The following is a 22,847-nucleotide window of genomic DNA, read 5'->3' as shown; positions in this document are numbered from 1 at the left end:
GGGATGCAAGGCAAGGTTAGTACAGTTTTGAATGTTTCAGTAGTTATTTTTATTTCGTTTTGACTTCATGTTCATAACGTGTACGCACTGGCCTACATGTGGGCGTGCCTTCAGATCAGGAAGCAGGCTGCTCATGTTTTCAATTTCAGTTTTTTTATTACTTTTTGAAGTAGATTTATTTTAGTGAAATGTATTAGTCAGGGGCAAGATTAAACGATGTCAGAGAAATAGCAAAAATAGCGGATCTACATGCTCACAAGACGTCACATCGCAATACATTGTTGTGAGCTTGTAGATCTGCTATTGAAGATATCTTGAATAAGACTAAAACTAGTTGTCTCTATGCATGTCTCATGTCTCTGAAAATCAGAATAGTCTCTTGTGCAGTTTTTCGTTTTTGTGCAATCGGTTTTGTTATTTCCACTAAACGAGAAAAGGAAGAAAAGGGGGGAGCGTGCGTGCGTGCGTGCATGCATGCGTGTGTCTGACTATAAGCCAAAAACACTGCAGCTGTAATAAACAAGGCATGGTTAAAATTTCTGTAACTTATCACAGGAGACTCTGGTGAAGATATCGTTGGAGCAACGCTACAGCATCTGGCCAACTCAGCCATTTGTGCATTGTGTGAGTGGCAAGTGGAATGTTTGGTTCCTGGCACAAAATATTGTCTGGTTAATTTGGGGGTCCTTAACATGAAAATGTTTGAAAGAGAACCACTGATGTAGACATACCGTAGTAAGTGCTATATTAGCCAGCATAGGGACAGTGTGAACAATCACCATTATTATCCCCTGTTTAAGCCTCTTTCATATTTGCGACACACTGAGGAATTCAACCACAGAGACTCAGTGAGACACTTTGCTTCAATCTCATCCAACGCTGCAAAGTGACAACTCTCACAGCAATTAGCACTCGACTGGAACTGGTGCCAGGGAACCTCTGCATGCTGATGAAATTTGAAGCGCGTTGAATACTGTGTTGTGGTAAGAGCTGGATTAACAAACCCATTTAGACCTGAGGCCGATCCTACAAACGCCTTCTAAATCCTTAGTTTTCTGGAAAAAACTTGACAGAATTGACAACGTTCACAAAAAATATCAACCTCGGTGGTGATTGGTGATGCACCACCGAGCAAGCTAAAGCGAGCGAGTTGCCGTGCTGAACGTTGCAACGTTCGCTTGAGTCTACTCAGCGCCGTCCGAGTTATATACAGATTAATCTCTCAAGAACAGATTCTGCTCTCCGCTTGAATCTGTTGGGGGGGTTCGTCATAACGTGTACGCACTGGCCTACATGTGGGCGTGCCTTCAGATCAGGAAGCAGGCTGCGCTTTACCAAATCAAATGTAGTGGGCGGGATTTACTGTCTGCTCTCGCTTCCCACTGAAAACAAACCAAAACTCATTTAACAATAGCGTCCTCAGAGCAGACAAAACCACGGAAAGATATTCACATTTTAAGTCGCTCTTTCATCATAGAAACAAGTGGGCTTATAACCAAAACGATCCATGTTCTCTGGGAGAAGTGGTGTTAGTGTTCCGTGTAGAAATATTGTTAGTGGGAATGAAAACATAAGCGCATCACCGGAAGTGGAGTGCTGAGGGCAGACCAAAAACCCCGGTTTCCTTGCACACGGGTGCTCCATTTAGCTCCCCCCAGAGCCAAGTGAAAGGGTAAAAATCACACCTGTGTGAAGGTAGCGGCGCCTTTGATATATTTTGTCATAGATATGTGTTTCTACTAGAGAAACAATATTGAATCTCTGTAAATTTATTTCAAGGCTTCCAGTGGCACTAAATAGTGCCATTGGAAGCGAATCACCAAATGCATTCCAAGGTAAGTGGCAAAAACTGATCTGTCATAGCTGATAGAGTGGGTACCTAAAAAATAAACTTTGTGTGTGCGTGTGTATAAATGTGGTACCAGAAAGATATGTATGTGTTATGAAATAATCTATACAATTTATAAGCCGTACCCAGAGTGTTTATGTTCCGGACTTTTACAGTTTATATAAACCATCTAATTTTGTATTCATGATATAATATTGATGTCATGAATAGTTCCCTTGCCTGACCAATCAGAACGTTGACGGGCCTGACCAATCAGAACGTTGACGGGCCTGACCAATCAGAACGTTGACGGACCTGACCAATCAGAACCTCGACGGGCCTGACCAATCAGAACGTTGACGGACCTGACCAATCAGAACCTTGGCGGGCCTGACCAATCAGAACGTTGACGGACCTGACCAATCAGAACCTTGGCGAGCCTGACCAATCAGAACGTTGACGCAAAAGCCAGGTATAGAGGGCTAATATCCGCCGCTAAAAAACATCAGAGGGCGCTGTTTTTCCTTTTTATTTGGCAATGGGTTCCCAGATTGTATACCGATAGGCACAGAACTGTAAATCATGTTGTGGGGACTGCTCTGCTTCCTCATATGCACAGGTTTTCGGGTTTTCTAGACGTCTATTTTAAGGAATTTTCATTCCGTGCTATTTCACAGAGTTCTGTGAGATCAGGCTGAAAAAATATATATTTTTCTCAGTCTCTCTAGCAGATGGAAACATTTTGGAGCTTTAACCATTAGCCTTTACTGAAAATGACTTTCATTCGTCCTAGTGTTCATTGGATGAAAGCAACAATAAAAGATATACCAGCACACTGCCACTTGAACGTTCAAGAGAAGGTATTTAATATAGGAGCAATGTTCCTCAAGCATCCCTAATGTTCATAAAAAATCTAAAAAATCTAATAATAACACAAAAGACAGACATACAGAGATTTGTGTAATTGTTAATAAATAAATAAATACATCAACATCTAAAATGAGTGACGTAGACGTGCAACGGTGTAAACAGGTCTAAATGGGTTAAGAAAAAAAAGTCTAAACGTATAGTCAAATGCCAAGAGATCAAGGAATGTAGGCAACCTCGGGGGATGCTCATATTTATCTCTGGAGACTGCAGGGACCCCAATCTAAGATTTGTTTTTATTGTTAGACATACTTTGGTCTTTTTGTCCAGAATTCCTTAAATGCAATAGACCGTTAAACGGATCAAAATAGCCATTTGTGTATGTTCTCTAGTTGTATTACTTGTACATGTAATAATAGTGAAGATATCATCCCATTAGCTGCAGGGACTCCCTGGAACCCCCTCAAGGACGCCTGAGGGTCCCCGCATCGAGAACCACTGGTCTAAATTGATTGGTACAGTACGGTGCATTTCATTGTCAGCTGTGGACAGGGAGGAGTTGTCACTCAACAATTCCCCCCCAAAAGAAAAAGAAAAACTGATATGAAACACCATGGCCCATGTGCTTCAGCAGTGTTCCACTAATTCTCTGCACCAAAATGTCACAGTCGGCTGATTAAGGGTGGAATCATATTTTTCACAGTGAGTTGTTAATTAAACCTATCATGGCACGCCTGTGAAAACACAAAGCAACAGAATATGATTAGATACTGAAACAAAAGGCGAGCTTTTGGAAATGTTTCTGGGTAAAAAGGCATTAGCCCTGGTCTCATTCTGCACCAGTTCGACAGCGTATATAATCAGGATTAACTTCTGGAGAGAGAGAGAGCTGAGAGACAACATGCAGTGCACACAGCAACGTTTTTACAGTGTAGGAGGAGAGAGAATGGGACATTTCTCAGATGTCACAGAGCATTTTGAAAAAAATAGTCTATATATATATATATATATATATATATATATATATATATTTATTTTTAATTAAATTTGTATTGACTCCATAGATATATGGAGTCAATACTACATATGAGTACGGTACCACAAAATATCAAAACACAAAGTTGTCATTTACCACGCTCCCTTGACCCGCTACAATTTGCCTACCGCCCCAATTGATCCACCGACAACGGCATCTCCGGTACTGCACACCACCCTCTCTCACCTTTGAAAACAGCAATGTGGGGAAGTACGTGCTATGCTCTGCCTTTGATTTAACACCATTATCCCCACTAGTCTGGTCAGTAAAATGGCAGACCCCAGGTGGCCAGGGTGGGAAAACACACCTCTACCCCTCTCACCCTGAATACAGGCGCCCCCCAGGGCTGCTTACTGAGTCCCCTGCTGTACTGCCTCTCCCCACCTATGACTGCGTGGCTAGTAGGAACAGACCAAATACCATCGTCAAGTTTGCTGACGACACAGTGGTGGTGGGCCCTATACAGCCCTACAGACAGATCTTTTTTCGCAACAACTCAGAGCATCCTGGCAGGGGGCATGGCCATATGATATGGGCAGAGCTCTATCAGGACCTACGACCAGTCCGCTCCAAAAGGTGGTGAGGTCTGCGGAACGTACCACTGACTGGATGCTCTCTTCTTGCTCTGCAGGACATTTATGAGAGTATAGGAGCTTGGGCAGAGCAAAAAGGATTATAAAGGACAAACATCATCCAAGCAACAAACTGTTTGTGATGATGCAAAACAGTAAACAGCCTAACAACCAAGGGCACTAGGCAACATAGAAATCTTTTTTTACGGCAGCTGCACTATATGTGGACATGGCCATAAAACAAAAACAAATTCTCCCGTGAATTTTGAGCAATTTGTGTGAAACATTCTACACACAATCTATGGACCATTATCTTAAGTCCCAGCTGAGGAGCAGTTTGTACGTGAAAAAATGAAGCCTCCTCTCAAACGTAAGTCTGTGGTTCTACTGGCTCAGTCTGTAAAGTGTCTACCTGTCAGTCTGAAGGTCCCTGCATGGTTCAAGCCCCGACTCATCCATGCATGCATAGTGTCGCTGTAGGGCAGAAACCTTCCATCTCCATATTTCAACTTTTTTATATTTTTAGCGGTGCCAACCGCTCTACACTTGACTTTGTCCGTCCGTCCGTCCGTCCGGATGAGCACGGCAAAGAAGCAACACATACAAACACACGCACACACACACACACACACACACACACACACGGCTATGCCATCTCTCCTCTCATTGGCCACACGTGCCACTGCTTGTCTGTCCGTCCGTCCGTCCGGATGAGCACGGGATGAGCACGGCAAAGAAGCAACACATACAAACACACGCACACACACACACACACACACACACACGGACACTTAAGCCCCGCGGACACTTAAGCCCCGCCCCTTCACACAGGGTGTGATATTTTTTCATTAATGAATTCCTTACCTCGGCATACTAGTGTCACACAAAAGTAGCAAAAATAGCCGATCTACAAGTGAGCTTGTAGAGCGGCTATTTTTGAGTGAAAATGGTTAAGTGGCTCTGTGGGTTTTATAGATATTTAACCAATGAGAGGTATTAATAGCAGCTTCTGAGTAAATAACTATTGGTTCCATCGGAACACAGGTTCTTTTTTTTATTCCATTTCCTAAAAAGTAACAACTCTGGAGATACAAGGTTTCCACCCAACAGTGAGTCGGAGGGCAATAACACAGGTCTGTTCAGAGAACAGAGAGCACGCACGCAGGGTCAAGTCCGCTCCCCCACCCCAGGTCTCCATTTCTCTCGTCCACCATTAGTGAGGGAGCACCAATCTAGAGGGCAACGGAGGAAAGTAAACGCCATGACAACAGACTGATCCCCCATGTGTTGCTAGGCAACTAATCTGGTGGGCATGGGGGTAAAGGAGGCCTATATGTTGTGACAATGATGGCCAATTATCAGCTGCTTATCTTGCCATGAATGCTTCCACCCTCGGCACACTGCTGCACTTTGATTTCACAGCAGCAATGTTTACCGCCTGTGTGTGGATTGTGGAGCTTATTCAGCAATGACTGTATGCAACATGCTCACTCCCCATATCAGCTAAATCATGCTCATGAACAATGTGCATACCTTGAGGCACTCGGCCAGAGTGGATGAGCATTACACAATAATACGGCAATGATATACAGTGCAATGTTGCCTAAAACTAACCTTATTTTTCTTTTTTTTTGTTTGATATTCAACCAATACGTCTCTCATACAATGAGAAAGTGTGGAGATGAATTTCAAGTTAAGCTTGTCTCAGATGACAAAATAATTTAGTACAATTTTTTTTTTAGTACATCACTGTTGGCTTTTCACAGTGCAAAACATTGCCACACACTACACTCTGGCTTCTGGCTCCCTCTGTTGTCAACCTGATGCCATAATAAAATGTACAATTTAGGCATTTGGCTCCAGAGTGGCTTACAAAGTGTGAGATCAGAGTGAATAGCTTGAACGGTAGTCAACAAAAAAACAGGGCAAATGGTCAGGTAAATAGAGTGCAAAGAAAACAATGAAGTGCTGCAAAGTTACTATGATACCAGGAAAACAACAAACCTAGCATCTGTCTAAACACATTGCTATCTAAATAACATTAACAAATGTGCACAATATGTGCATTTGATTTTGCATGGCAAAGCATAATCGGAAGAGCATAACATGCTATGGTTGTGGCTGTGTATTCACTCTGAGTGAGCCATTGTCTGGAAACTGACTCATGCATGGTGCAGAACCTTCTGAAATTTGGGCCAACTGACATGTCTCTTCCCTAGCGTGCCATATTTTTCACTTTCTATTTAACACAATAACAAACAAGAAACCATGTGCAATTTTTATTGAATATTACACATAAATATTTGAAATGGATCAACTTGAAAATAGATCAGCATTTCATGTTATATAAAGAGTAGTGCAACGTCCACAAACTGAACATTCCTGAGATCACTGCATACATGTATTAGTTGTCCTTAGACAAGATTGTTCTTAGTTGACATTCACCCTAGACCACCAAACGCTGATCTCTATACATACAAGTGACATTTCTGTTTTCGCTCTACATTAAATATCTTCGCTGAAAATAGCAGATGGAGAAGCTCGCGTCGTGAGCTTGTCGATCTGCTAATTTCAGAAAAATGTTCCCCTAGAATACGGATGCTGGAGTTTAAGTGGTTAAGCAATAATACACGAATGGGAGAACTATTATACTGGGCCGTTTTTTTGCCACCGGTGGTGTGCTGCGGACAAAGGGCCGATATCACACATAGCTTGCCCTCAAGTGTATTATTGTCATTATACCAAATTGTCAGTGGAGGGCATCCGTTGCTAGGTTACAGGCGAGGTAAACAAGGTAGAGCTCTTCATGGGTCCCCCGATTCCGGAAATACCCGACAGGACCCGAGATCCGTGTTTTAACAAAATCACTTGGACCCGGGTCGGTTCTGTTTATCATTATGTATAATATCCATAAGACTCGTGCTCAGCGCTGATCGGTAGAGAAAAGCATTACAGTGCTACAATGATTACACTGACCTGGGTGGGATCGGATTACCGCACTGCAGAACAAAGTTGAGCCGCGCATGCCGCCGTCAATTCAGTGAGAGCGGAGAGCGCACAGACCAGTCTATGGCACAGACTCAGAGGGCATCAAACTATACCCATGGAATCAAAATGCGTACTTGGAATGTGCGATCATGTATTCCGCTATCTATGAACACAGGATTGTGTACAAATTGGTCCGCTTGGTTCATTTCATAGTCTACACTCTCCCAGAGTTAAAAGCACGAGGATTTTGCTGTGCAGACAGGGCAAAGTGCTGCCATCACAGATAATAATAATAGCCTACTAAATAGCAGCGTTGAGTCTATATTGTTAAATTTGCCGACACAGCTATTGTTGGTCTGATTGAGGATGGTGAGATAAGCTATCGAACTACAGTGGATGAGTTTGCTTGTTGGTGCAAGAGTAACTTCCTTCAGTTGAATATCAAGAAAACGAAGGAGGTTACATTTTATTTTAGGACTAGTGCTCATGCACACCAGAAAAGAGTCATTGATGGGATAATAGTGACTATGGAGGAATACAAGTACTTGGGTACAGCGATTGATTCCAAGCTGACATGGAATTCCAACACTGATGCCATCTATAAGAAAGGTCAGCAGAAGCTGCATTTTATGCGCAGACTGAGACAGTATAACGTGGAAAAAGGTTTAATGGTGCTCTTCCATCGATCCTTCGTGGAGAGTGCATTAACTTTTTGTTTTGTTTCCTGGTATGGCTCATTATCATTGGTTAATAAGAACAAACTCCATAATATCATCAATGTATCCAGCAAGATAGCTAGGATACGACTTGAGAGTATGACAGCATTGTATGAGACCCAGGTACTTAGAAGGGGAAAGCCATTGCTTGGGATAAACGCACCCGTTATACAGTCAATACCAACTTTTACCATCAGGACGACGGTACACAGTACCAATGTTGCAGGCTAGGGCTTCAAGATCATTTGTCCCCACAAGTATAGGACTTCTGAACAAACAGGCCCCATCTCAGTTCTGTGCATAAAATGTAATGTGATGCCTCTTGAACTATGACTGGTAGCCTTTTCTATTTCCCTCTCTGCAAGAGAGGAGCTGTGTAGTATTGTCAATGTATTGTGTGATCGGTCTATGTATTGTGCGTATTTATTAGTTTTGTGATTTTTTTGTATCCTGATGGCTGCTTGGTACAAAATGAATTTCTGCAAAGACAATAAAGCATCTATCTATCTATCTATCTAATATTCAGCCGTCTGGGTTGGGTCTGTATGGGTCTCGGAACTAATCGGATCTCGGAAAAGATTTCAAGGGTCCAATTAGGGAACAGGTACGTAATTTCTTTTATCTCGGAGCGGCTCGGAATCGGACCAAATTTCATGGGTCCATTAGTGTTCGGGTCTGTTTTTTTTTTACCTGTGAAGAGCTCTAAAACAAGGTGGATGCATTCGGACTGGGAGTGCTGTTATCGGAAGATATCGATACTCATTCATGAATGCCTCACAGCCAATCACAATGTGAGGTCGGAAGGAACAAACTGTGGTACGGTATGATTTCTGTTAAGTTTAGAACAACCTGGAAGATGTTTGCTGCTCGGCTCGCCTTGATAGTGAGTGATGGCAGCTTTGGATCAAATAAATCATTGTAATAATGTATACTTCACACTGTTGTTATTATACATTCCAAGAAAATATTTAGAGACAGACCTATAAAGCGGTTTGGCCGATATATCAGCAATGGTTTCACTTTTTTTTTAAACTACACCAATATCTGCAATTATTCTACCGGTGTCACGATTTTTAACCACTTTCAACCTGACTTTCACTTCTATGCTTTTGAAATTATCGGTAATCAGTGGTCTAGAACTAAACAAAATCGGGATCGGATCAGACCCATAAATCTGGCATCGGTTGTATTTAGGGACGGATTAAGACTTGCGGGGGCCCCTGGGCCAGATATTTTTCAGGGCCTCCCATGCTACCCAGAATGGGCAATCAGATGAGCACACAAACTACTAATAATACAATAATTCTTGGGTCATGAAAGCACCTTTTCAGCACATTTCATGGTACAGGATTTACTAAATCTAAAATGGCCCTATAGGAGGGTCGGGGGGGCTGTTACGGCCACATAGAATGGGCCTTTTACTGTGTGGAATGAGGGGTCCGTGTGTTTGAGTGTTAACCTATATACATTTGAATAAATTATTGGTAAGCCTTGCGGCCTAGGGCTGCCCTGGTAGTCAAGGGCCCCTGGGTACTGACCTGGTCTTTGATCCATCCATGGTTGTAGTCTAGAAATACTAGTGAAAAAGTGCAAGTAGCCGCAACAGGCCACGTTGTGCTCATGTGAACATAATGTAGCCTCACTGCTCCATGTCATTCTCATTCTGCAGAGTTTTCATGGCCAGGCCCCATAGCGTCACACTGGAGATGAACTGGCCATCGCTGGCCCTGTAGGAGCCACTGCTGGCCCTACTGGACGCTGTGACGGACACGCAGTGGCTGTCTGCCGGAAGGAGGTAGGGCCTCGCCATCTCCACCGCCCCGCTCTCCACGTAGTGACCATACACCGCCTCCTGAGGTAGGTGGGGCTTGGCCGGCTTCAGGGGCTCCGAGGCCGCAGGGTTCGGACACTTCTCCTGGTGGACGGCGGACAGGAGATGCTGGGGCACCAGGGAGCGTAGCTCTGGGAGGGAGCTGGAGGTAGACGCTGGGCCGAGGTGCGTACTGGGAGGTGGAGTGTCTTTGTGCTTCGGCTGTGCTAGAGCGGAAGACGAGGGGGGCTTCTCCAGTCCCGGGTGAGGCAACATGGCGGGGAAAGACTGCTCGCCGGAGGCAGCAGGAGGCCTGCCGTGGCTGACGGGCTTGGGGAGAGAGGCCGTCCCGTCTGAGCTGCTGGACTGCTCAGGGCTGGCCTCTGGAGCACCCCTGCAGTTGGTGCTGCTGTGCCGCCTCAGCAGGGCGCAACGGGTGAAGCTCTTCCCACAGGTGTTGCAGAGGTAGGGTCTCTCGCCGGTGTGCGAACGCACGTGCCGCCGCAGGTCCCCCGAGTCAATGAAGCACTTCCCTAGTGAAAACACACAGAGGTCATTACGTTACCATTTGACTACAAGTACAATGAGCAACAAATAATAACACAATTTTCCACCATAAAAAAACGATAACTAATATTGAACAAAATAATAACTGCAATTATCATTTTAGCCATAATCGTGTAGCCGTACTATAAAGCACTGGTTCTCAACCTGTGGGCCGGGGCCCCTGGTGGTATGTTTTCATTGCGATACCGATAAATAGAAACTTAAAGTATACTACTTTAGTTCCATTGATCCAAGCCGGCTGCCGTGTTAAGTGGTCAGATGGGTGGGCCACGAATGCGTTTGAGATTTTCAAGGGGGTACTGATCCAGAAAAGGTTGAGAACCACTGCTTTAAAAGGATCTGTTTTGCATTAACCAGTGTTGCATGAGTGAACTAGTGGATTCATATCACTCAGAATCAGAATCTGGACAGCCTTTCCAGACAAGAGCGCTCCCTCCTTACCACAGGTGTCACAGCGGTGTGTTTTTTCCCCAGCATGACGAGCCTTGTGCTTCAGTAACTTCTTCTCCATGTTGAAGGACTTTCCACACTGGTCACAGGTGCATGTCTGGTCGGCGGTGTGAGTCTTCTTGTGCTCCTTCAGATTGCTGAAATTGCTGAAACCTGAGGGACATCACAAGCATTCAGAGCGGAACAACACAGGACTAGATGTGTCTCAAAAATAGGACTAATTTGTGGGAAAAGGCTTATAGAGCACCGAAGTCTGACGTAATTTACACATCCTACCTGGTTTGTGGTTTTCCACCCCATTCTGAATTCCCATAGACGTGTTTAATATCGCTTCAAATAAGAACTGTGTTCCAAAAATAAACAAATGATCCCGTCGGTTTGACTCATATGGATATGAAGCATCAACTGACGGTGAGAAAACGCTAATGTTACTTTCGCCAAATTACCGTAATTTTCGTACTATAAGCCGCACCTGAATATAAGCCGCAGCAGTAAAATTGAATGATTTGTACATATATAAGCCGCACTGGACTATAAACCGCGGGTGTAAAATTCCTAGATTTAGGAGGTCCCCTAGTGGCCGTTAGCTATAAAAATCCATAGATAAGCCGCACCGTTATATAAGCCGCAGGGTCGAAAAATGGGAAAAAAGTCTTGGCTTATAGTCCGAAATTTACGGTAGTTAAATTTTCGCCAGAAACAGACTGTATCAAATATGAGTGACTGACTATCATAAACGATACAGAGCGACCTCCCTGACAATATCGCAGAGACAGTTTGTTTATTTTTGGACCACAATTCTTATATGAGATGATTCTATGATGACCCAATGTTATTCTCCATAGAGAAATGACTTTACGAACCAGGGGATGAACGAGTGACGTAAGGACTTCTGTACTCTATTATGATGATTTTCTTCCTCTTCTCGATACCGATTATTTTCCATCCATAACCAAGTGGTTACACTTTCCAGACACATGTGTCTTGAGATAATCAAGTATTATTATTAGTTTTGGGGAGCAACACTTAAGGACACCCAAGCAGTGATTCCACGTCACCTATACACAATCGGCTTCCAAAAATCTACCCTACAACTACAGAACTGATACGATTCTTCATTCTTGTCTTCTGATATAGTATATCAGTTTATCCCCGAAAAATTGAATAATCTGATCCACAATTACAGCTGTTGTGTGTGTTTGGAGCAGTTACGCAAAGAAGACCTTGTCGAAACGTTGGCTTCTTTTCAAAATAACAAGTTTTGCATTGTGGCTATGAGCTGTGCAACCTCCTCTCTTTTAAACATTTGTATATCTCCTGTGGTCAGCAACAGTTACTACTGGTGTGCGCTACTGTGCCAGTGTTTGGAGCAGTTACCTACCTCTTCCACATATGTCGCATAGGTGTGGCTTCTCTCCTGTGTGGACCACGATGTGACGCTGAACGTCCCCTGCTGCCGCAAAGCTGGAGATCAAAGATATTTGAGTAGAGCAGGCAACAACAAATTAGAGCATTTATTAGAGAAACTAGAGAGACTTATATTACAAGCAAAACAGTTTACCTTTTCCCACATAGCTCACAGATGTATGGTTTCTCTCCAGAGTGTCGCCGCAAATGTGTCTGTAAATTACCTGCCTGTCGAAACAAGAGAGCCACAACACAACTCATCAGTAGAATCTCAACAACATATGAAAACTCTTTTAACTACTGATGCCTGATTTATACTTAGTGCCTGATTTATACTCTGTGTGCAACACAGCATGAAAATAGCAGATCTACAAGCTCACAACGACGCGCGACGTGTTGTGAGCTTGTAGTTCATTTATTTACAGATGCTCAACACGCTGTGCCATCAAGTATAAATTGGGCATTACAACTTGAGCACTAGACCGTACCTGTGAAAAGTTTTTCCCGCACACATTACATTGAAACGGCTTCTCACCTACAACAAAAAAGGAGTGCAGAATTTTCTCTATTAAAAGAAAACATATATTCATGTGAAAACATTGAATGTATACTTTAGACTTTATATGTCACGGATGCTCATGATGAAAAGTTGAAAAGTGAAATACCAGTATGCATGCGCTTGTGCAGCATTAGGTTGCTTGGGTGTTTGAAGATCTTTCCGCACACTTCACAGCAATACTGCTTGTGCCCCGTCTGCAGTGGTGGGCCGGACACTACCTTGGGGTCTTCTTCCTCTTGACCCACAGGCGGGGGGCTGGGAACAGTTGCATATGTGGGTGATTGGGCATCAGGTGCCGTTTCAGGAACCTCGTCTCTGCTCTCCACGAGGCAGTCGGTGGGAGCTTCTGGAGGTTCGTTTTGCACTGGGGACTGTTCTTGGGGGCTCTCTTTGGGACCAGTGACGACTGGCATGCTGAGTGGCTCGGCACACATCTCCTCCAAGGTCTTCTGGGACCGTAGGTAGTTGTACTTTTTCAAATACACCGTCTTCTTTGGGCGCATGGGCTTATTGAGTGAGTCTGTCGGGTCGGCAGTAGGAGCGGTTAAAGTTTCCTCCGGCGGTAACGAGGGGCCGGAGGTCTTTTCAACTGGCGTGGAGGTGCAGGGAGGGTTTGGCTGACCGGCGCTTCCTGTACAAACAGTAGGGTGGTTGTTGTGTGCCTGATACTGTTGCTCGTCCATCATGACCAAAGGACTCGGGCCTTGATTCGAGGCGGCGTTGCTGGTTTCCACCGCGCTCTGTTTGAAGTACTGCTTGCTGTAGAAGTTCCGCAGCTTGTAGCTGTGGGCGAGCTGCTTGTCGGCGATCTCGCAGTTTGCGCCGCTGTGGGCCACCGAGGCGGACAGCTTCTTGGCGTGGTCCAGGTCGGCGTTGAAGCTCGGCCTCTGGGCTTCAGATGAAGGGCAGTGGAGGTCCATGTCGTGAGGAAGACTGCTGCTGTCCAGGAGGCAATCGTGCTCTGAGGTCAGGGCGCCCGGCAGAGAGAAAGACGGCGTCTCCGCCGCCGGCGGACAGGGTTTGAGAAACGCATTGCACATGTTCTGGATGTTGGGGACCTGTAAGCACTGCGCGATGTCTAGGAGTGCTTGTACATTATCTTGGTTGATGTCCAGATGGGACGTGTACATGTAATCCAGTACTTGGCCGATGCCGCCGACATCCTGAATTACCAAGTTGAACACTTCGTTCTTCTGACTTGGAGAATTCTGGAACAAGGACCTACAAAGCAAAACAAACGCTGTTACGTTATGTTTTATTATACATATTTGATTTGTGGGAAAATGTAAAGCAGTGGTTTTCAAAGTGAGGTCCAAGGACCCTCAGGGTTTCTTGAGGGAGTTCTGAATGGATCCTTATGCTGCGTGCAGACTGGCTAATACAAAGCTACTGTCTACCATTATTTTTCATTGGAAGCCAGCGACATGAAGTTTGTAACTATAACTATATAGCTATATTCCGCTATTGTTGCTAAACTTTTTTAACATATACAATTATTACATTCTTTGTGTATTTAAAATAGTTGTCATATTTATCTGCCCTGTTTAATTTGTGATTACGAAGCCTAAAAGGCAAACAGTAATGTAATTGTCATTCATATGTTCCAATGTTCAATGCCAAAAACACAATTAATCGTCACCTTAAATTGTGTAATCGTGACAGCCCTACTGCCAGTGTGAATGCAGCATAGGAAGTCTGTAACTCTGAGAGTGTACAAATGGAACAAATGGAGTTATTATGGGGGGTCCTTGAAATTAAAGGACAACTTTAGTTTTTTACAACCAATGTTTATATTTTAGCTTGTAATTAAAGTAAATAAAAGATGAGTGTTATTTCTTTTTTCATTTACTGCTTTCTATAGTTTTAGCAATTTTTGCAATATTTTTATACAGTGGGCGGGGACATTCTGTCCAGTGGCTAAATATGCCTTTTTTACACAATAAAAAAGGTCCTGTGGTCTTTGATGGCCAGATGTCAATTATTGGGGGCTAGAAGAGCTACTGTAAATAATAATAAAGAAAACACCAGGTTATTGTGTAAAAAAAGACATATTTAGCCACCGGACAGAATGCCCCCGCCCACTGTAAAAAAAAGATCACGAAAATTGCTAAAACTATAGAAAGCAGTACATTTTTTTATTTACTTTAATTACAATCTAAAACATAAACCTTGGTTGTAAAGAAAACAAAGTTGTCCTTTAAAAGAACTTTTGAGAACCACTGATGTAAAGTCATGGCCATGGGTGTCACAACAAGGCCGTACAGTACGCACCTGAAATAGCTGCTGAAAGCAGCCAGGACGTTCTTGTGGGCTTTGAAGCAGACCCCTTTGACCACCAGCATGCAGTCACACAGCAGCCCCTGGATCCTCTGCTCCTGCAGCTGCTGCAGGAGGTAGGAGCTGTGGCTGGACAACGCCTCCATGGTCCCTCACATCACATTACTGCAGCAACTATAGGGAAATGATCCATGATGATTAAAGCAAAAACACATCTTATGACTGAACATTTTAGTTATGACGGTCCCAATCTGTGATCTGTGAAACAGCATGAAAGGAAAGGGGGGGGGGGGGGGAATCCCCCCAAAAAATCTAAATTATTCAGAATTGTCCAATACTTTCAATATTTTTTTTTCAAAAATATCAGATGTACAAGCTCTTGTATATCTGTTATTTTGTCCCCCGACCCCACTTCTAGAAGCACTGTCCTAAACAATTAGCACTATGTGTAGATTAATGTTAAGAGTATTATCATTCTAAACCTGATCCTGCTATAACGTGTTTTCTACATACAGCCAAACAGTTGAAGAAATTTCAGATTGCGACCATGGGGTTTTTATGGAAGATGTTTTTACAATGTAAGCAGCAATAGAATCATGCTAGTCTGTCTCAAAAATAAAAGCCTGGAGATCGAGGCTAGTCTCATTCTAATACTCGTTAATCTTAGGGAAATGACAGAAATCAGTCGTGACTGAGAACTTTATTCCATACGCCAGAAATAGCAAATAAACACACACAGTAATGTATAGAGCAATGAAAGAGCTGCATAGCTCCATCACAACTCATACAGGGCCAGGCAACAAGTCAATCTGATTTTAAAAATAAATTGAAGAAATATCTCATGGAATCTGCTTTTGCTAACACACTAACATACTGCACACTGTTTAATGTTTCTTGGTCTGTGCAGAATGGGTATATCTGTATTTGTGGACCTGAAATTGAAACTATGGTGAGGCATCATTAAGATGTTGTATTTATGCAATGATTTAATACACCATATAATCGAGATTGTATTTTTTACATTTGGTTGTATTTTAAGTTTTTAACTCTTTTCTTATACTGTGATGTAAAATGTATTCATGTTACAGTATGCAATGCAATCTATTTCTGTGTGGACCATGGAATACCAGGAAGAGTAGCTGCTGCTAAGGTAGTAGCTAATGGGGATCCCAATAAACAATAAACATTAAACACCAGGCAGTCAGTCATGATCACAGAAAGTACAACTTGTGAAAACCTCACATAATCCACATTCTGCATCTAATGAGACCAACCATGACCAAAAAGTGTGCAGCAAAAAGCTATACTCTAATGTAGCAGAAAGGCATTGTTGTTTACGTCGAGCTATACACATTCTCAACCAACAGCCACGCAACAAAAGTGATATATAGCGATGATCAATTAAAATATATACACACGTATCAAGGTAATTGCACAGAAACAACTCTTAACGATAAATATCTTACGTTTTATTTGGATGATCGGCTTTTCGAATCAATGACCTCACTTCCTGGTACAGCGACCAAAACATGCAACACCAAAAGTATTAAACTGACATAAGATACAGGAGTGGCTGTAAAAATACATACATAATAATAATTTAATTAAATAAAACAACATTTTACTTTTTAGCAAACTATGATTTGATAAAAGAAATGGCCATAAACAATGTAATAATCGTAATTAAATGGAAAACCATTGTGGTCAGAACTTACGTTTAGACGTGGTGTTGTTTCCGCACGGAATGGAAAACACGCACCCATGGTTGCCATGTCCGCTTATTATAAGCGACTAGTTTGGGCTTTCTTTTCTGTAAAGTTGCTTGTAAAATATTGGCAGTCGTTGCGGCTTGCGTTTTTTTTATGGCTTGTCTCTTATTTTGGCCTTTGCTTCCTAAGTGTTGTTTAAAGGAGTGTTTTTTTCCCCCTCCCAAAACATTCTCTTTTCAAATTAATGGTTTTGTCCACGGACGCCCCTCTCCCATCTAAAAGTATTTTGTGACACCAGAAAGTGTTAAAATGTTTCAAAACAATATTCAAAATGTTTCCCTTTTTCCCCCAAGATTTTTTTTTTTAAACAGCAGATCTACAAGATCTACTGGGAGCTTGTAGATCTGCTATTTTCAAACATCGACGCTCATGTGGCCTACATATAGTCGCTTCCTTCGGTCTTGTTTTCATAGACCCAGTTCCTCATTTCTCTCGCAATATCTGGCAACACCGGTTGTTTCCACACTGAACGGAAAACACGTCACGGGGCTACTCATTCGAGAGTAGCTTAGTCGTGTGTGTTTTGAAAAGTTGCGCATGGAGGCATTGAGAGTGTTCTATGTGTTATTATAGACTCATTTATCTACACAACCATCGGGTTGGGTTTAATTAAAACGCCGCGTCCATTAGCTAATTGGCATTTTCTAGTCAGTTTGACACCGCAAATCAACTGCTAACTGATACGGTCGGTCGGCTGTGTTGAACACATGGACTCTGGGTGGATATGTCTGTAAACTCAGCGATTTTACCCTTTTCTGTTGTCTTATAAGACCCAGTTCGTTCTGTAGACAGTATTATTGTCTAGTAAACAGTATTATTGTCTAGTATAAGTAGCGTAGATCGTATTGAATCGGCTCCAACATGGTGTTCTTCACGTGCAACGCGTGTGGAGAGTCCCTGAAGAAAGCCCAGGTGGAGAAGCATGTGAACATGTGTCGGGGTTGCCAGGTCCTCTCCTGCATAGACTGCGGGAAAGACTTCTGGTAACTTTGGCCTTAGTCGTCCTGTAGCTCTGGTCCATAGCGTTAGAATGAGTTCTCCTTAAGGGTTAGGGATGTTACTTTCGAGCTTCTCGTCTTTAGTAAAACAAATATATATATATATATATATATATATATACTTTATACATTTCAACTGCTTTATTTTTTATCTGAACCTTTGTTTTTTTCAAAATAGTGGAGAGGACTACAGGAATCATGTCAAGTGTATCAGTGAAGATCAGAAGTATGGAGGTAAAGGATATGCGGCCAAGGCCAACAAAGGAGAAGTGAAGCAGCAGCAATGGATCGAGGTAGAGAAAACTGTGTGTGTGTGTGTGTGTGTGTGTGTGTGTGTGTGTGTGTGTGTGTGTGTGTGTGTGTGTGTGTGTGTGTGTGTGTGTGTGAGAGAGAGAGAAAGAGAGAGTTCTTTATATCTACTCTGAAAACACAGTGAAATCCTCTAATGTTAGGCTAAAGTGAGTGTACAAATGGAACCAAATTGACCCATTTGGTTCCATTTGCACACTCTCAGAGTTAAATTAACACTGAGGATCTACGTACTATGCATAAAAACCTTTTCCCTCCACAACTATTGTGCGTTATTTCTCTTTATAAACTATGTAAATTATGGCAACATTGGTGGAAAGTACCACTTTTTTTGACTGATTTGATGAAGATTGAAGTTCATGGCGGTATGAAAAGATAAACAAAATATGAAAGTATTAAGTCAGTCAGACAGTTAAGATGCTTATAATTGTATCCATCTATCTCAGGGATGTGCATCTCACTGATTTACTGACTCTTCCTTGACAGAGGATCCAGAGTGCCACGAACAAACCGGGCATCAGTGCTAAGCTGAAAGATATCCTAAACCAGGTCGGCTCATATGATAACGTCCCACGAAAGAAGCTGAAGTTTCAGGTCTGTATTTACTTGAAAGTCTTTTCATTTGTGATTTTGTTAAGAGATTGTTCTTCTGAGGAGAGCAGTGCCTACAGTCTTGGTGTAATGATCAATTTTCACTCCCATTTTTACACACAACTCTTCTCCAGAACTGGATGAAGAACAGTCTGAAGATAATGGATCGGAAACTACACGACCAAGTATGGGATATCTTCTCAGCAGCAATCAGCAATGTAAGCTACCCCATCTCTTTATCAGTATTTACTCTTTAGGGCCGTCACGACCATGACATTTCACTTGACGATTAATCATCATACGAATAGATGCGATGTAACGATTTGATTGTGTTTTGAGTATTGAACATATGAATAAAACAATATATATATATATATATATACTGTATATCTGTTGGCGTTTAGGCTTCGTAAACAAACAAAAAAAGATATTACAGATATGACAAATAACCTAAATGTAAAAGAAACTAGTGACATATTTAATAATGTCATGCTTTCAAAATGTTTTGTGTATAAGAACGTATATAGTGAACCTACATGAACAAGATTAAGTCTGTTATTGGTTCTAAATATTGTTTTAGATATATTTTCAGTTAAATTACCCAGCCCTACTTGATTTTTATACTTCACTGCTCATGTATTATTATTATTAGGCTCCAGAGGCCGCCAAGCCGTGTGAAACAACACAGGCACCCGCTGCAGCTGAAGCCCAGGCCCAGACCAATGGAAGCCAGCAGCAGAACGGCACCTCAGAGGAGGCGGCCGCCAAGAAGAAACTGAACAAGCGGGAACGCAAGGAGGCGCGTCAGATGAAGAGCGGCAAGAAGAATAAGAACAGGGCTGAAAACGGTACAGCGGAGGAGGACGAAGAAGAGCAGGCATGTGCAAAAAAAAGCAAGAGGAAGAGGAGCTGTGAGGAGGACGAAGAGCTGAACGGACACAACGCTGAGGAGGAGACTTCTGTAAAGAAGAGGAAGAAGAGCAAGGAGGTGGAGCAAGGTTTGTCCATACTTAGTGTAGACGCGTAATAATGGTGTTGCACAGTAAATCAGATTGTAAAGCTACAAAGGTCCCAGGTTCGATTCCTGGCCCCGGCAATTATGTTGAGGTGTCCCTGAGCAAGTCAACAAGAAATTCAGTCACTGTGATGGCCTGTTTTTTCTTTACTGGTTTCCCTACTCTACCAACTGTTTTTCTTTGACTGAAAATCTTCATTTCTGTTTCTTCCAGTTGACCAGAGGTCTGAGGAGGAAGCTGAGGTTGCAGAGGAACAAACAGCCTCTAAAGGTACAGTCCTCACAAAACACACACCACATTTCATTGGATGGGTTTAGGTGACCTTTTTTAAAGGATGCCTGTAACTGTTGAGAGTGTAAAAATGGAACCAAATCTATTTGGTCGGGTCCATTTGGTTCCATTGGTACAATCTCAAGAGTCATAGACCTGTAAGGGTCCATTTGGAACCCCCTCAATGAACCCTGGGCGTCCCTGGACCCCACTTTTGAAGACCACTGGTTTGTGATAAATGCAAGTATTTGACTGTAAAACCACAAGGGGGCAGTGTTGTCTCTTAAGCCGGGTGTCAATAGGAGATGACCTACAGCTTTTGTCATCTTATCTTAATAGCTGTACATTTTTATGTCTGACATGCAGGCAAATTCAACTGGAAGGGAACAATCAAGGCCGTCCTGAGGCAAGCACCCGATGAAGGACTCTCAGTGAAGAAAGTCCGGAAGAAGGTAAGGCTTTCTGGTTGAGCTACTGAAAGTGTGTCCCATGTGTCACACTTGTTGGGACTTGTACAAAAAGATGTATTAAGTAAGAGAATAAATCATCTAATAATAAAATATATATATACATTGAGAAGCAAATATAAGATCTTGTCTTAGACAGGTACATTAGCGTAACAATATGCAGCAGTTCCAGAATTATGCAGGTGATATACATATCTAGCTGTTCAGGTAAAGAGCATATGCATATCAATAGCAGTAATATCACAGTCGAATGTGCATAGATTTGAGCATATATACATACATGATAGTCATTAACCCAATCGAATGTGTAAAAGAGTCAGCATATGAACATGCACATATAGAATTAGAGTCATTGTCAGTGCCATTTCTTTTTTTTTTATGTTTTCTTTGTCCATGTCCTCATTTAGTTCTCCGACAGCTGCTGGGGAAAAAAGCAGTCTCAGTCTCAAGCCCTTGTTGGCTTTAAGGCATCTCAGGCGTTTCCCATTTAGCTTCATCACGAATAGTTTGTTGCTAGGATGATGTTTGTCCTTCATAATCCTTTTTGCCAGGCCCAAAGCACCTGCTCTCATAAATGTCCTGCAGAGACAGGAGAGAGCTCCCTGTGGTGCGTTCAGCAGCCACCCTTCACCACCACCTTCCGCAGTGGTCTTAAGTCCTGTGAAGAGCTCTGTCCATACCGAATGGTCATGCCCCCCCCCTCCCCGCCGCCCTGACAGGATGCTCTGGGTTGTCGCGTGGTAGATAGCTTTTGGGATCAATCTACAAGCTTGCAACTGAGCTTGTACATCTGCTATTTTTGATGAATGTTCCCCCAAGAGAGTGTTTATGAGAGTGTCTATATGTCATGTTTTGGTCACTAGTTATTTTTAGTGTATTTCAATGCTTACCCTTGATTAATGTGCACTGTCGCTGGTAAACAAAGAATAAAGACATTGTTATGGAAAGATTCAGTACATTGGAACACTCTTACCAAAACACATTGTGCACTTTGTGTGTTCCTCTTCACAGGTTTTGGCAGCTTACTACTCATTCAGTGGTGAAGGAAATTTCAAAAAAGAGGAAGATCTGCTGGCACTTTTCAATAAGAAGATCAATGGAAATCCTAAGTTTAAGGTTCTGAAAGACAAAGTCAGACTTGTAAAGTAGACTTTCCATCTCTCTTTCACAAATGCCATGTTGTGCCGAGGCTAGAGGTTCCCTTTTCTTTTTTTGATCAACTGTTTTGATCTTTTTCACGTTCTCCCAGTTAAGCCATGATAACCATTTCTTTCCCATATGTATAATAGTCCCTGTCACTACCAACCGCTCCTTTTTGTTCAGGGGAGGGTGTAGACAATCTCGTATTTCCTCCGATACACATTGGAATCACCAACCTCTTCTTTTCACCTGCCAGTGAGGAGTTGAACTGGGAGGGTGTAAGGCATGCGCAGCAACATGCTATCCCTCCCAGTTCCTTTCACTGCTGAACAGACCAACTTGTAGGAGTCGCTAGTGTCGCGACACACACACCACCATCCACTGCTGGCTTCCCACACAGCCAATAGTGTCCTTGGAGCTCCCGGCCAAACCGGAGGCACTGTGGAGGAATCAAACCGAGGCCTAGATTTTACTGTTAAAGTCCTCTGTCATATACATATGTATAATCTTAATGTTTTTGATGAGGTTATGTTGATTATTAAATAATCTCCCCAAATTGTGTCTTGTATGTTGTTATCTTATTCTAAAATAGTTGAAAGCACAGGATTTTACAAAGGTACTTTGAATACTATGAACAATTCTCAAGTGAGGAAAGTCAAACATTTTCAGATGCCAAGAATGGATAATAGCTTAACTAATATTAGTGTTTTAATACATTTGATATGCCCACATTGGAAGGATAATTTCCAATATTTCAAGCAGCTGATCACTGCAAAATGTTCTGCAGAAGAGTTTAGGTAAATTGTTAAAGTGCTAAATTCTTCATGGAAACACACATTCTTCAATAACCCCTTAAGACTGAATATATTTTGTGCTGCAGTGCTCGTCTGTCATACACTGGACATGCATTGGCTCTGTACTTGGACCACTTTTTTTTACACCAAATCTCTTTGCCAAAAATAGCAGATCTACAATGCATAGAAAAGTGTCATTTTAAGAGTTTTCAGGATATTTTCATGATATCATTAATCGCAATTATTTCTGCCACAAATAGTTGTGTCATGAAATTTTCATATCATCCCATCCCTTAGCACTGATTGCAGTGGCTCCCATACGTTTGCACAAAATACACTAGTATGTGTCACTTTATGTGGATAATATGCCAATTGTGGTTGGACAGTGGTTCTCTTTCACATTCCGAGCCCCACAG

At 42.5% G+C, this 22,847-nt stretch overlaps 2 protein-coding genes across 2 annotated transcripts; one reads left to right on the top strand and one right to left on the bottom strand.

The window, feature by feature from the left end:
• Window positions 1–6,214: 6,214 nt before the first annotated feature.
• zbtb49 (zinc finger and BTB domain containing 49) lies at window positions 6,215–15,246 on the bottom strand. The gene is made up of 7 exons (XM_084062395.1): window positions 15,072–15,246; window positions 12,907–14,021; window positions 12,730–12,776; window positions 12,396–12,469; window positions 12,216–12,298; window positions 10,826–10,987; window positions 6,215–10,350 (listed from the first exon to the last, which is right to left on the bottom strand). Exons 1-7 carry the CDS (start codon window positions 15,221–15,223, stop codon window positions 9,647–9,649), a joined length of 2,337 nt encoding a protein of 778 aa, XP_083918521.1. The 5' UTR covers window positions 15,224–15,246; the 3' UTR covers window positions 6,215–9,646.
• A 2,081-nt stretch (window positions 15,247–17,327) lies between these two features.
• Window positions 17,328–22,156, top strand: lyar (Ly1 antibody reactive homolog (mouse)). The gene is made up of 8 exons (XM_084061570.1): window positions 17,328–17,829; window positions 18,023–18,137; window positions 18,640–18,747; window positions 18,879–18,962; window positions 19,397–19,742; window positions 19,974–20,030; window positions 20,397–20,482; window positions 21,509–22,156. Exons 1-8 carry the CDS (start codon window positions 17,708–17,710, stop codon window positions 21,644–21,646), a joined length of 1,056 nt encoding a protein of 351 aa, XP_083917696.1. The 5' UTR covers window positions 17,328–17,707; the 3' UTR covers window positions 21,647–22,156.
• Window positions 22,157–22,847: the final 691 nt, after the last annotated feature.

The sequence above is a fragment of the Gymnoscopelus microlampas genome (assembly GCF_963454915.1).
Source record: "Gymnoscopelus microlampas genome assembly, chromosome: 7".
Taxonomy (NCBI): Eukaryota; Metazoa; Chordata; class Actinopteri; order Myctophiformes; family Myctophidae; genus Gymnoscopelus; species Gymnoscopelus microlampas.
This window is presented reverse-complemented; position numbering and strand designations above follow the sequence as displayed.